The sequence below is a fragment of the Stegostoma tigrinum genome, chromosome 5 (assembly GCF_030684315.1).
Source record: "Stegostoma tigrinum isolate sSteTig4 chromosome 5, sSteTig4.hap1, whole genome shotgun sequence".
Classification (NCBI taxonomy): Eukaryota; Metazoa; Chordata; class Chondrichthyes; order Orectolobiformes; family Stegostomatidae; genus Stegostoma; species Stegostoma tigrinum.
The window spans coordinates 20561261-20575742 of NC_081358.1; the positions used below are offsets into that span (position 1 = coordinate 20561261).

General features: G+C 40.4%; 1 protein-coding gene across 9 annotated transcripts in view; it reads left to right on the plus strand.

Moving 5' to 3' along the window:
• The window catches only part of LOC125451546 (lethal(3)malignant brain tumor-like protein 4), a 290557-nt gene that overhangs the window by 45812 nt on the left and 230263 nt on the right, over positions 1–14482 (plus strand). For all 9 annotated transcript variants that reach the window (XM_059645844.1, XM_059645843.1, XM_059645845.1 and 6 more), the window contains one exon: positions 5424–5556. In XM_059645844.1, the coding sequence (XP_059501827.1) occupies positions 5424–5556 (133 nt within the window). The remainder of the gene's footprint in view (positions 1–5423; positions 5557–14482) is intronic.

A 14482-nucleotide genomic window follows, 5' to 3' on the forward strand; every position in this document is an offset into this window, starting at 1 on the left:
TGATCTTTTTGAAACAGGTGGGGACTTCGCTTTGTAGGAAGGAGAGATTGAAGATGTCAAAAAATACCTCCACCAGCTCATCCTCGCTGGATTTGAGTGTTCGACTGTGGACGCTGCCTGGGCCTGTCACTTTCCTTGGGTTGACTCCCAGGAAAACCAATCTGACGTCTGCAGCAGTGACCGAGGGAACAGATGTGTCCGGAGCTGTCAGGGCCGGTGTCACTACATGGCTGGCATTCTGCTCAAACCAAGCATTGAAACCATTGTGCATGTCAGGGAGGGATGTGTTTTTGCCCATGATCTCGCACTGCTTCAGATTGTATCCCGTAATGCCCATGATTGATTTCGGTCATTCTTCCTTGTTTGCTGCACATCAGGTAAGGTGCAATTTGCCGTTGTGCCTATGCCACTCTGTGGAAGGAAGCATGTTTTCTGTCCCTCATCCCGTTCAATCCTTATAAACTGTAGCCTAAATGTAATTTTTAAAATGCAAATTTTCATTTTAGTTGGTGGTCTAATAATAATTCTGAACCCGAAATATTGTTTGTGTTGTGCCTCTGCATCAACTAATGACGAATTAGTTTCTTGTCCTGATGGATTTTAGATTAGTGGATGAGAATTGGCTCTCAGTTACTGTTGATTGTGAGAGGGGAAGATTCACCAATTCTGCACACCCACTGGGAAGCTGCATTTAGATGAAATGCCCGTTAGAGATTCAGTGGTGTGACTTTACAGCCTTGTCTGTCTGTCTGCTGTTTGTCAGCTCTACTTGAGAATGCAGGATTTACCACAGAATTACTGCACATAAATGTTTCTGTATTTTACTCTAAATGTTGAAGAATTATCCTCCTTCTGTAAGTTATGGAGGCTTAATTGATAGTGCAAATGATTTTTGGAATTTTGGTGGGTTACTTGGCTTCTTCATTGTATATTTTTGTATGTCCTTAGGACAAATTCATCCACTAAATAACTGAATGTCTATCTTTACAGCTTTATATTAACTTTTGCCCATTATACATATATGCTAAAATTTGGAAAGGGTTGTGCTTATATTACGGGATTGCAGTCAGTTCTGCAATAACACAAGTAGCATTTCTGTGCAACACCGTGTCATAGAAAATTGTGCTATCGAAATAACAGGGCTGAAAGGAAAAGTGGGGTTAGGGCCTGACCACGAAAATAAATCACTCAAAATTGCTAAGAAATCACTCAAATAAACAAACACAAAGAATAGCACAATTTGAATAATTGTTTAATTCAGATCTAATAACGAAATAAAAGTATATTTTACACCTTACCTTGGAAAAATGTCAGGATGATGGGGATGGGGAGGTTGTACTGTATGTCTCACAGAAAAGCACTTGAAGACAAAGCCCGCAAAATGATCATGTGACATTGATTACTCCACCGTGTACCGATGGAATCGCAGTGTTGCCAACACAAGTTCGCGTTCTAGAAAAAGCGTTCCCCTATTCGTCAGTTGCGTAATAGCCAATTCGAGGTGTTGCAACATGCGTTATCACAGAACTGACTGTACACTGTATAGTCTCGTCACTGCGTTCTTGCATATTTCTCAAGTGTTTTCTGCAATTTTTTCCATTGGCCTTTTGTTCTCAACAGCAGCAATTGTGAAATAAAGGTTAATGCTGAGTAAATAAATACGTTACAACCTCCCCAAAAAAAAATCCATTGAAATGTATTTTCTGTTCTCTAACACCTGGTTAATGTTTTTACATGAAGGCCACAGCATCTTTCCAGAAACCTGGATTTTTCAACTTGACATGTTTACTCAGGTGTATGTGAGCTGAAAATAGCCTTTGTAGTTTAAGCATATGCATTGTACTTGGTTTCACGATTTATCAATCCAGACCATTGAGTTAATTCCTTTAATTTGAGTATTTTGTTCTGTTTCTGGCATTTTCCACACTAGTTTCTTTTTAATGGTTTTAACAGAAAGAAGACATTGAGGTAGTTTTTTGATGTAGACTTTTTATTGAGTGTTTAGATATTAATGGGCTGTGTGTGAGAAAGAGGGATAGTGACAGTGTTCTGATTGCACACATACCTTTCGATTTGTTTCCAATAATTGGTAAAAATGTTTTAAACCAAGGAAGGCATTGAAAAGACTTGGACTAGAGAACATGGAAGAGACAGAAATTGGAGAGTGGTTTTGAAATTTGTGCTGGGCTCTGTCATTAACTTTCAGGGAAAGATCCCTCATTTGCCTCACAATGGCAAGTGTACCCACCAGGGACATGTCTAGGCTGACTGCACGGCAAAGGATCTCTCAATTTCAGCCAAAGCTCCAAGCTAATCATAAGATATAGTAAGAACTGCTGCTGCTGGAGAATCTGAGATAACAAGATGTAGAGGTAGATGAACATAGCAGGCCAAGCAGCATCAGAGGAGCAGGAAAGCTGGGTCTGGACCCTGCTCCAGAAAAAAAATCATAAGTTAATCATAAGATGTTTCTTGTGCTGGTGTTTCTAATTAAGATTAAAATCTGAGCTACTTGTTAGTGACGTATGACTAATCTGCCCAGGTTTATCATTGCTGATTCTAATCTGAGAACGGTCGGCTCTGGGTCTTTCCCTTTTGCCAGAAGTGTATTTGGTTTCACAAGAACATCCCAGTCACTGCAGAGCAGAACCATGAACTGGTGTATCTATTGCCTTGACCTCGCTATCAACTGTGCCATTGAATTCCCATTGAAATTGCAGAAACTTAGGAAAGGGTATGGAATTTTGTGCCAATGCATCTTCATTTAACGGTAATTGTGTGGTTCCCAAAAAAAATTACCTAATGAACTTAAAAGTCAACTGTTCTATCTTGTTTCTCGTTTGTTTAATGTTAGAAAACATAAATACTTAATTGCTATCACACAAGACTTGGATTCTAATATCTCTGAGACAGAGGGTGAAAGCTATCAATTATAACATTGTTTATTTCATAATTATGATCTATTTTTGCTTTGAAAAGAATTGAATTTAAAAGCAAACAAGGCCCTTTTGAGGTAAACAGACAGGAAAGGAGAATATTTGAGGGTGCAGGGACTGCTGGCTTTGCATTCAGTGAATTTGTCATTTGAGGAGAAATGGAAGCCGTGCAGGGGAATTGTTGGCAAATTAATGGTGAGGAGAACAGCAACAAAGCAAGGAGAAAGTGGGGATCCCATTATGTAGTTGAAAGTGTAAGAAGAATGAAGGGATGGCAGGGAAGGGACAGCGGGAGGACAGAAGTGGGAACATTGGAAGCATGAATAATTGGAAATTAAAGTTGAATGGGAGACAACCATGGGCTATGTTTTTCCTGCAAAACTCATTTCAAATGCTATTCACTGCCACACATATTCCCATTCCTCTCACCCAAAGAGGAGAACAGAAGTAGCAACAGGAAGACGGTGGAATCTGATATAACAGTAATTTTCAATTGACTCTGTGAAATACAATCGGAGATTTACTAGTCATGCATCAAATCCAATTTCTGAGTGATTACTTCACATTTCTTCAATTCAAAGCGAATTGTCTGGTCACTTCTGTTTGTGGGACCCTGCTACGCACAGATTGACTGCGCTTTGCAAGTACTTCCACCGACTGTAAAGGTGAACTTGCCACAGTCTTAGTAAATCATAGGGCAGTTATCTCATTGGAGAGAGACGACCGGTGGCAGTTTAACCTGAGGGTCACCATGCGTGGTTGAGAAGGAGAGTCCTTCATATCAGGGCGGCACGGTGGCACAGTGGTTAGCATTGCAGCCTCACAGCACCAGGGACCGGGATTTGATTCCAGCCTCGAGCAACTGTCTGTGTGGAGTTTGCACATTCTCCCCGTGTCTGTGTGAGTTTCCTCCGGGCGCTCTGGTTTCCTCCCACAGTCTAAAGATGTGCAAGTGAGGTGGATCGGCCACGCTAAATTGCCCGTAGTGTTCAGGGGTGTGTGGGTTATAGGGGGATGGGTCTGGGTGGAATGCTCCAAGGGGTGGTGTGGACTTGTTGGGCCAAAGGGCCTGTTCCCACACTGTAGGGAATCTAATCTAATCATACCAGAGCTAGTGCGGGAACTAAACCCACACTGCTGCTAGCACTCTGCACATCCTACAATGACTATAAAATTGGGTCAAAAATGCAAGTTTGTTTCTTTCATTTGGTCTGCATCCTTCTTCCGTATGCATGCCTTTGCCGTGTGTCATTCAAAACACTTAGGAAATGAATATCTTTCAATTCCAGATTTAAAATGAATTGGCTTAGCATCAATTTGCTGCTTGGGGAAAAGAGTTCCAAACCAATTTTTTGCATTAATGACTCCCAGCACTCCTGGTTCAGGAATTCTCGATCATTGGACGCGGCTGCTACATTTTCTTCATCCTTTGCACTTTTATATCTTACAAAAAGCACAGGATTTGATTGGTATCAAGTATTCCTTTGGGACATGCAAGCAAAATTTTGTACAAATATAATTCTTGATATCACAGCACTGCAGGCAACGGTAAAATAACAGGGTTTCTCACTGACCTCGAGGGAAAGATGCCCACACAGATACGAGGTACATGTGGTGGTTTTCTTCTGCACTGTTGTTAATTTCATTCTGGTATCAGCCTGAGTGGATCTTCAGGCACCCAGTAATAATGATGTAATCTCACAGCATAAACCGCCATTCACACCAAAGAATTCTCTCAGACCAGAAACCCGGAGGTAATACGTATTGATTGCCATTCACATCTTATAATGTGTTTTTGAGGCCTGTTCCCCTGATATTTGTTGAGTTTCTCTGCGCGGAGCATTTATCATTGGTGTCTAATCATGTTTTCACCAAAGCAGAAGCTCTGGACTAGGTTATCCCTCACACTGAGTTTCTTAATCTTTCTGGTTAGCACTGAGGTGTGATAAAATGTACTTTTAAGAGAGATGAGATGGAGAATTGCAAAGTTGAGGCAATCTGTGCTTTTGTCACATACGGAATGTAAGGACAGATATTTGAAATAAATCACCAGCTGCTTAGTCCACCATTAGTATGGGATTTTGATAAGACTTGCAGAACAGAGTAACATTAAAATCAGAATAAAATTTTCTTGGTATAGGTTATAATTTATTCCCAAGGGTTGTGATGGCTACATTCCTTTTTTGAGAATGAACATTACTTGTGCAATCTACTCTTGGATAAAGACAATATTGAATTTAGCCTAAGTATGGTAAATTTGTATTGCTGCAGACACAAGTCATCATGTACATTTATCATTTTTAGAAACCTTTTCTCCTGTTCACTGTATAACCAAATATTGTCCTTTCACTGTTCAAACATTAAATTTAAGTGAATTCATGCCAGCACTTTGCGATCTCAAGAACTGTTCTGATGTATTGCTGTTTTTGTTTGTTAGGTTGCCAGCTGAAAAGTGTGGTTTTATATAATCTTCAATTTTCTTATTAGTTTCGAATGAATGAATTTGGAGCCCTAGAGATTATTACGACTGAAGAACAGGATGAAGCCCCCAGTGCACAGATTACGGATGGACCAACAAATATAAGGAGGAATGTTTACAGTGAAGCATCTAATGTACAAGGTAAGATACAGTAAGCATTGAATAATGGAGGGAAACTCTTTATGGCTTTTGGTGTTTAAATGTCAGTTTTTTTTTTGAGGTTTACAAATTTGTGGATCCTTTTCCCAGCCATTGTACCTGCATTGCTATTTCTCAGAACAGACATTCAGTGTTGCTTGGAGCTTCGAGAATAAGTGAGAATAGGAATAATACATGGCCGATGTGTGTAGAGTGGTTAATGCCTCATGTTTAAACCCATTATATACTGTGAATAACTTAAAATTAAAGAAAAAGAGGCATTCCTGTTGCCAAATTCAGTTGTGTTACTTGAAGGGTTTTTCTTTGAAGTATTTGAGGAGAAATATTTAGACTTAGTGAAGAGATTTTCTAGTATTGTGTTTTGTTTTGTTTTGTATTCATAGTGAGTTGTAGCAAGTGTCTATTGAATGCCAGGTGGGAATGAGAAAAGTATCTTATTCAAGTAAGTCCTGTCAAGGGAACTGCAATATATGTTGTAAGATTCATAATTAACGCCAGTACACTGTGATAAATTAGGTATGCAGCTATTATTTTGAAGTTTTTGTTGCTGGCACCCATTAAGAAAGAGTGAGTGGCTACTGTTTTATCGAATTATAGAATCTCTACCGTGTGGAAGCAGGCCATTTGGCCCATCGAGTCCACAGGGACCCTCTGAAGCGCATCCCACCCAGACCCGCTCACCCCTATCCAAACCTTGTATTTCCCATGGCTAATCCACTAACCTGCCGATCACTGTACATAATCAGAAATTTAGCATGGCCAGCCTACTTCAGTTACTCATCTTTGGATTGTGGGAGGCAGTGGTAATGGTGGTGAGCACCTGGAGGATGCCCATGCAGACACGAGGAGAACATGCAAACTCAGTAAAACTTCTCAGTCTTACTGAGGAATCAAACCCAGCTCCCTGGCACTGTGAGGCAGCTGTGCTAACCACTGAGCCACGGTGCCATCCTGTTTACCTTGCCTGTTTTTGTCAGGCCAGTTTTCTAGCCCTGGTCTGGAGTTCTGGGCGAATGCAGTGCTGAGTCTCCCTTTCTTGTGGCATCCTGTGTATATTTCTGAGGTATCCTCTTTGATGGCCGCAACATTCCTCCATCTGTTTGCTGTATCCAAAACAGGAATGTGTACAGGATAACCTTTTTACAATTTGCGGTTCATTGCTTCTGCTTTTCAGTGTCTGGCTACCCTCTTAGCCTCTGTAAACTCCACACACACATGCAACCCCCTTCCCACACACATTCCCTGCCATTGAGTATTCAAGGCTTTAAAAGACCACTATTGTCAATTGCAACCCTTTCAAAGCAATACTCCTTTAATACATGAGGGATGGACTCAGTGACCACTAATTCATGCAAACAATGTAATTTATACCAGGCTGGAGAGAATTGATAGGTGACAAGCTGGGTACAGCAACATCGGGATTGTTGGTCACATGGGATTTGGACACATTTTTAATCTTTTTGGGGTGTCAGAACTATCATTGTCGCTCATCCAGAGTTGCCCTTGAAAAGGTAGTGGTGGTGAGCAATTCTGGATGAGTGACTGTCCCTAAAAGCGCTGTCAGTGTACCAGCACCAGATGGACTTGGAGAGAGTTCAAGAATTTTGACCCAGCGAAAGTGAACGAACAGAGATATAGTCCTGAAGTCAGGTAAGAATGGAAATGCTGCTATTGTCTTTCTAAGTGGTTGAAGTTGTAGGTTTGGCAGGTCCTGTTGAAGGAACCTTGCTGAGTTGCTGCAATGCATCCTGTGTATGCAACTATGCATCAATGGTGGAGGGAGTGAATGTTGATGATGATGAATGAGGTGCCGATCAAACAGACTGCTTCCTTCTACAACCTCCGTGAATGTCTTTGGAGCTACAGTAATCAGACAAGCGGGTAATATTCCAACATACTCCCAACTTGTGCTTTGTACGTGGTGGACTTGTGTTGAGGATACCACCAACAAATTGAATAACAGAATTCTAAGCTTCAGACTGTCTGTAACCATGTTATTAATATGGTTAGAGATAATGGGAACTGCAGATGCTGGAGATTCCAAGATAATAAAATGTGAGGTTGGATGAACACAGCGGGCCAAGCAGCATCTCAGGAGCACAAAAGCTGACGTTTCGGGCCTAGACCCTTCATCAGAGAGGGGGATGGGGGGAGGGAACTGGAATAAATAGGGAGAGAGGGGGAGGCGGACCGAAGATGGAGAGTAAAGAAGATAGGTGGAGAGGGTGTAGGTGGGGAGGTAGGGAGGGGATAGGTCAGTCCAGGGAAGACGGACAGGTCAAGGAGGTGGGATGAGGTTAGTAGGTAGCTGGGGGTGCGGCTTGGGGTGGGAGGAAGGGATGGGTGAGAGGAAGAACCGGTTAGGGAGGCAGAGACAGGTTGGACTGGTTTTGGGATGCAGTGGGTGGGGGGGAAGAGCTGGGCTGGTTGTGTGGTGCAGTGGGGGGAGGGGATGAACTGGGCTGGTTTAGGGATGCAGTAGGGGAAGGGGAGATTAGTCCAGTTTAGTTTCTGGTCAATGGCAATGCTTGGGATGTTGATACTGGAGAATTCAGTGATGGTAATGCCAATAAGTGTCATTTTATTTATTTTTTTCCTGTTGAAGGGTTGAAACTCTTGCTATCTGTTTTTACATTCCACACCAACTTCCTCTCATCATCTAATTTCTTCCTCCTGATTAATCCTTTAGTCATTTTCTGCTGTTCCTTATATTTTGACCAATTATCTGACTCACCACTTGTTTTTCCTTTACTCTGGTAAGTTCTCTATCTTACTGAGGTAGCCAATGATGGTCGGTGTCCCTTTTTAGAATTTTTCTTTTTAGCAGGAATATACTTATTCTGCATATTCTCCTAAAATCTCAGAACACTGTGACTCTATTGATCTTCCTGCATTACGTAGCTTTGTATGCCTGTTCACTGTTTAGCTCAGGTTTCATGCCTATGCTAATTTTACACCCAATTGTCTCCCTTGCAAGCTGGCTGTAGAATGCCATTGTATTCTGGTCATTGCAGTTTAGAGGGTACCGTAACTCCAAAATCAACAATTAATCCTGTCATCTTACATTACATCAAGCCTAATACAGTCTCCATTCTGTTCAGTTCCAGAATCCAGGCTTACCACTGCAAATTGGATTTTTCCTGTTTCTTTGCGGGTCAATGCCACTCATAATTATTGCTATCCCTTTATCATTAGAAACATTGTTTTTCCTGTTAGGATGCCTGTCAGCTACCCCACATTCCACCCCCCTCCCAGTGACATCTTTCCCCGACTATTCCTCATCTCTGTTCACACTGACTCAAAGGTTATCTCTAACTATTGCACAAATGCCATTGAGTTGAGATAATCAGTGAAAAGTTATCAATCCTGTTTAGCTATAAGGTCCAGTCTGGGGACAAGTATGTTTTTCAAGTTTTACAGAGTTAATTACGTTTTTCATAACAATTACAAAAGATATGAGCTAACAAGGTGTAGAGCTGGATGAATACAGCAGGCCAGGCAGCATCAGAGGAGCAGGATCTGGACATTTCTTCAGAAATGGGGAAGGGGAAGGGGACTCTGAAATAAATAGAGAGCTGGGAGGAGATGATGGAAGGTGGATAGAGGAGCAGATAGGAGGCGGGGATGGAGCCAGTAAATGTGAGTGTAGGTGGGGAGTTAGGGTAGGGGTTGGTCACTTGGGAGGGAGGCGTGAGTATGTGGGGGGGTGAAGATGGACAGGTCAAGAAGGTGGGGATGAGGCTGGTAGGCAGGATGTGGGGGTGGGAGTTGGGCAATGACGTGGGAGGATATGAGCTATTAGTTTTTACGTTCACCCACTTCGTGATGCCAGTTTGTGACACTAGTTTACTGGCACAGGCGTCTTGTTCTCTTCTCTTGACTGAACATGTTCTTCTGTCTTCAGTTTTCCTTTCTTGTGTTATGAGTCACAAAGAATCATCACTAATTAACCCACTAGCCACTACCTGCTGCATGATCGTAGGTATCCAGAACTGTAATTGGCTTATAATAGTGTAAACAATTAATGGTCAATATTGGATTGATTACGCAGTATCTATCCAATTCCAAATTTTTTTATTTAAACGGAATGGTTGTCTCATTAAATCATTTACAATTGTTACCTAATCTGCTCTTTGACATGTCGATTCATTTGTAAGATTGTGCTTTTTGTTATAGCTTCTCTCTCATAGTGTACCGACTCCATAGACATTTTCTATGGCAAAATAGCACCATAAAGTCAATGTTCCTAAGTGCTTAAAAGTTTGGCGTTACCCTGTAATGATCTAATATCATCCCAGCTGACACATGTGAATGTTCTCCAGAACCTATCAAAGCCCTTGAACTAAACAAACCATGTATGACTAGACTGCAACAGTAAATGCCCAAAACAATTAAAGGTCAAATTAGCCTATAAATCTGATATATGTAGGTTTGTTACCGAGTTTTGTGTTACAAGACTGGAGAAATTAAAACACATAGGTGTATCCTGATTAAGAACTTTGTTCTCTTCAAAAGTTTTTTCATATTTGTAGCCCATCAGGTTGACGTCAGCTTGAACCATAAGAGCAGGCATCAAGCCATGACCTTACTTTGGACCATGTGGCATTTTTCATTAGAGTTTTTTTTACAACTAGCTACAATTAAACAGAATATGATTTACTTGCTCACATGTTTCATCATGTGAAAATGATTAAGTGTTGAAAAATAATTAATCTGGCGTAACAGTGGTGCAGTGGTTAGCACCATTGACTCACAACGCCAGAGCCCTGGGTTCGATTCCATCCTCAGGCAATTGTCTGTGTGGAGTTTGCACATTCTCCGCAGGTCTGTGTGGATTTCCACCACGTGCTCTGGTTTCCTCCCTCAGTCCAAAGATGTGTTGGTTACGTGGATTGGCCATGGAAAATGTGGAGTTACAAGGATGAGGTAGAGGGGTGGGATGCTCTTCGGAGGGTCGATGTGGACTCAGTGGGCCAAATGGCCAGCTTGCACATTGTAGGGATTCTGTGATTTTATAATTCAATCTTACACTCCTACTTCTGAGGAAAAACATTTTTGGATCACATCTTGTTTAGCTGACTTGCCCACATAATCTAGGCTGATAATTCAGTGCAGTCTCTTGGACAAGGCGTTAAATTAATGTTCCAGCTTTTATAGAGTTGTATTAGATTGTATGGTACAGTTCAGAGGAGAACAGATGACTTAGCTGGTGCTCTGATCAACATCTGTCCCATTATCAATGATTTAATTATTGTTTATGAGACCTTGCTGTGCATAATTACTTCCAATTTCTCCCAGTTACCACAGTGACAACTCTTAAAAGAATTATTGTTTGTAAAGTGCTTTGGGATGTCCTGAGATTGTAAAAGTACCTTTTTTGTTGTATATTCACAGTCTGAATGAGATCATTAAAAATATCCGAGCAAGTGCAGGCCATTTCTACCCTTTTAGCTTGCTTTGCTACTCAGTAAGATCATGTCTGATCTTTAATATCAATTCCACTTGCCTGCCCAATACCTTCACTTGGGCCCCCAAGAGTCTTAGCTATCAATGCATAAGCATCCACAGCCCTCTAAGATAACAGTGAGAAAGAGACACCTTAAGGGTCCATGTTTGCTGGAAAAGAATATACTTGTTTGTCTTTAACAAACTGGAAGGAAGTTGTGAACTTTGTTTAAGCAGGTAATTATGACTGACAGAACAGAAAACATAGGAAATTTACAATGAAATGCAACGCAGTTTTAAAAGAAGCCTTCAAATAAAAATATGGTGATTAATGATCAGTTGTTTTCACGTTAAAAAAGATAGGAAACATATCCCTCAGTTGTGTATGTTTTTAGAAATTTCTTCGAAATGCAACTGTTCAATGAATCACAATGCAAAACCATATTTAGAAAGAGAAAAATGACCACAAAAGCATTTGGAAGGAAATAATAGTAGAAAAGAAGATTCACAATTGAGACTTAGAGGCTAACAATACTGTGCTGAATGAATCAGGAAAGAATACTGAAAGAGGTGACAATATATTTTGCAGTGGACGAGGTGAGACATCAGGAGAGATTGCTTTGGGAGTTGTCCTGATTGACGTCAGCAGTCTTGGCAAAGAAAAGCTTGCAACTGTGCTGCTTCTTGAGGTTTCAGAAGTAGTTCTCATAATATTGCAGCAAACAAGATGGAGAATCCCTGTGAAAATGCACCACCCATTGTTATTGCAGAACTGAATAGAAGAGAAAGAAAGTGAAGACTTTCTGCCCAGGGATTTAAGAAGTAGATAATAATGCAGCAGCCTCTAGACTGAGAAAGCTTTCAGAGAAAGTTCTGTGCTCTTAAGTTGTGAATAATGAAAGATTTTGAGACTGAAAATCTAATGGATTAACTTAGTTGGTTGAACTTGTGTTACTGTGTGGTTAATATGAAAGCATGTGTTTTTGAAGTTCGTTTTAGGTGATGAACCCATGCTGCCTTTGCAACATAGATAGTCATCCTTGGGTATGCGTCCATCAAATGATTTAATGCTTTTCTAGTTGGAAAGTATTTTCTAATTTGTTTCTAAATGTTTTTAGCACATTTAGAATTGATAGGATAACGTGGGTGAACTGCTCAGAGTTTCTTTGTGATTATGTAATTTGGTGCTCATGTGGACTTCACAGGGCATGAAATATCCAAGGAACTTGGAAGCATGTAGTTTGTTATTATCTGTCAAGTGAAAATTATGGTTTGTATGCTCTCCATTGATTGCAATTTTGTACTGACCGTACTGCAGGCTGAGTTGAGATTATGAAAAAAAAACATCAATCTGTATGTGCTTATCTCTTGATGGTGCTTTTAAAAGATGTATTTGTGATGCCACAAAGTACTCATCTAATACTTTGTATGTACACAGTAATCCTGAAACTGAAATGCTGTACACTTCTCTTAAATCAACTGGTTCAATTCAGTTTTATCAAGAAGTTGCTGTGATTTGAGTGTGGCTATTTCCAAATCATTAGAATGAGTTGCAATCATGTCATAGCAGTTTTATCCATATATCTTGACCACCGAATGAATAAACCTGGTTGGTGAGGAATTATATAATGATTTATAGGAGACATCAAAGAGCAAAGTTGCTTATTTGCATACAGTGAGGTGAATACTCAATCTTTTCTCAGCACAAGCATGCTTCAACACTGTTGTGTATGAGTTAAAGCAGCATGTTAAAACTACTGCTATTGAATCTGTTTATACTTTTACAAATCAAGTGTCACCCAGAATTTCAATGTGATGGAGTCAACAGTGAAAGTAAATATGAGAGATATAATAGTAGCTAAAGATAGAATACCTTTCTTCTTTTTGCCCTGAAGAGACTAATCCACATTGATCTTTAGTGATATGAGCAAGAACCATGCTTTTGCTGTCTTCAGGTAACAATTGTCATGTGAGATACTGGGTTAAAGTTTCCTTTTGAGTGCTTTTGGGTGGTCATTGGAAGTTTGGTGTAGGCAGAGCCTCATTAACAAAGGATCACCTGATGGTGGGCCAGGAGAAGAATGTACACAGTCAACTCATGACCATAGCAATAGGCTACTGGCTGTTGTTTGTGAGGGCTGGAGAAAAGATAGAGGAATCAGATTGGGTTCCATAAAGCAAGAACTACAAAATGTTGTTATATTTTGACTTCTGTTTTGGCTGAATTGGCTCATAATGTGCGCAATGTGCTTCACACTGTTGAGTTCTAAAATGGCATTAGGTCACTTTCAATGTTAGAGGACATTCTTAATGATTTTTAGATTGCTATTATATGTTCTGCTTGCTTGCTAAAATCAGGTTTAGGATGGAGGTACTGTTAAACACAAGCCTGGTCCCCTCTTCAGTTAATAATTCCTGACATTGGTTACTGCACTAGCTGTTTTCCCACATTCTGACACAGTAATCGGGTCTTTGCTGCTGCATTGACAGAGTCCAACCATCGTAGATTGAAGAATCAAGTTTTAATACATGATCATATGCTCCTTAAATCCAAGCCATGGACATTTATGATCATCTGTACAACTCTCAAAATTTAATAATCTGAATCTGTGATTTCTATTAGCCTAGAGAATACTATAACACCCCCAGTGTTATAAATTATCTTGTTTCCATTATTCAAAAGTGATGTATGTGTAATGACAATATCCATTCTGAGAGCAACTAGGTGAATGCATAAACAGTAATTTGTATTTACTTCAAATGGACATTTAAAATTACAATTGCATGCCTTAGTGAAGCTAATGAGGGGACTGAGAGGGGAACTCAATTTCTCTAAGGTTTATACATTAGGATAATGTAATCGCAGGTTCAGTTTAATTTATAGTGAGTTTTGCTGATGCTTTGGAAGTAAAATGCTCACCAATTTAACTGTGAGAAAGCCTGCACCAAATCTGCAGACATGGGTCTGAATTTATCTTCCTATGAGTGATATGGGTACGCAGCCATGCAGGATTGGGAATGTGTGGTACAGGGAACAAATAGGCCACACAGGTATTTCATCCAAAACATGGGAATGGTGCCAATCTAAAAGAAATTGAACAGTGCAACAAGCTGATGTCTCTCAGCAAATACAAAAGCAAATGCCTGAGATGTTTGGCCTCTCAAAGATGTTAATTAGAGTATCAATGCCTGTTGGAAGACTGAAATAACTTCAAGGAGGCCGGGTATCCAATCAAGTCACCTTTTAATTACATGTGCACAGTGCATGAACTCTGACCAGCCAGCTCCGAGCCAGTCCCTACGACAAGGAGACTCTCTATGACTCCTGATTATATCTGTCAGCCAGTGCCTCCCAATATGCCCAGTTTAACGACCCCAATCAGGGATCCCTTTTACAAAATTAGTCACCAAAGATCTGGGCAGGTGTTAGGTTTGTTTAATTAAGGATTCTTGAATGTCCCTT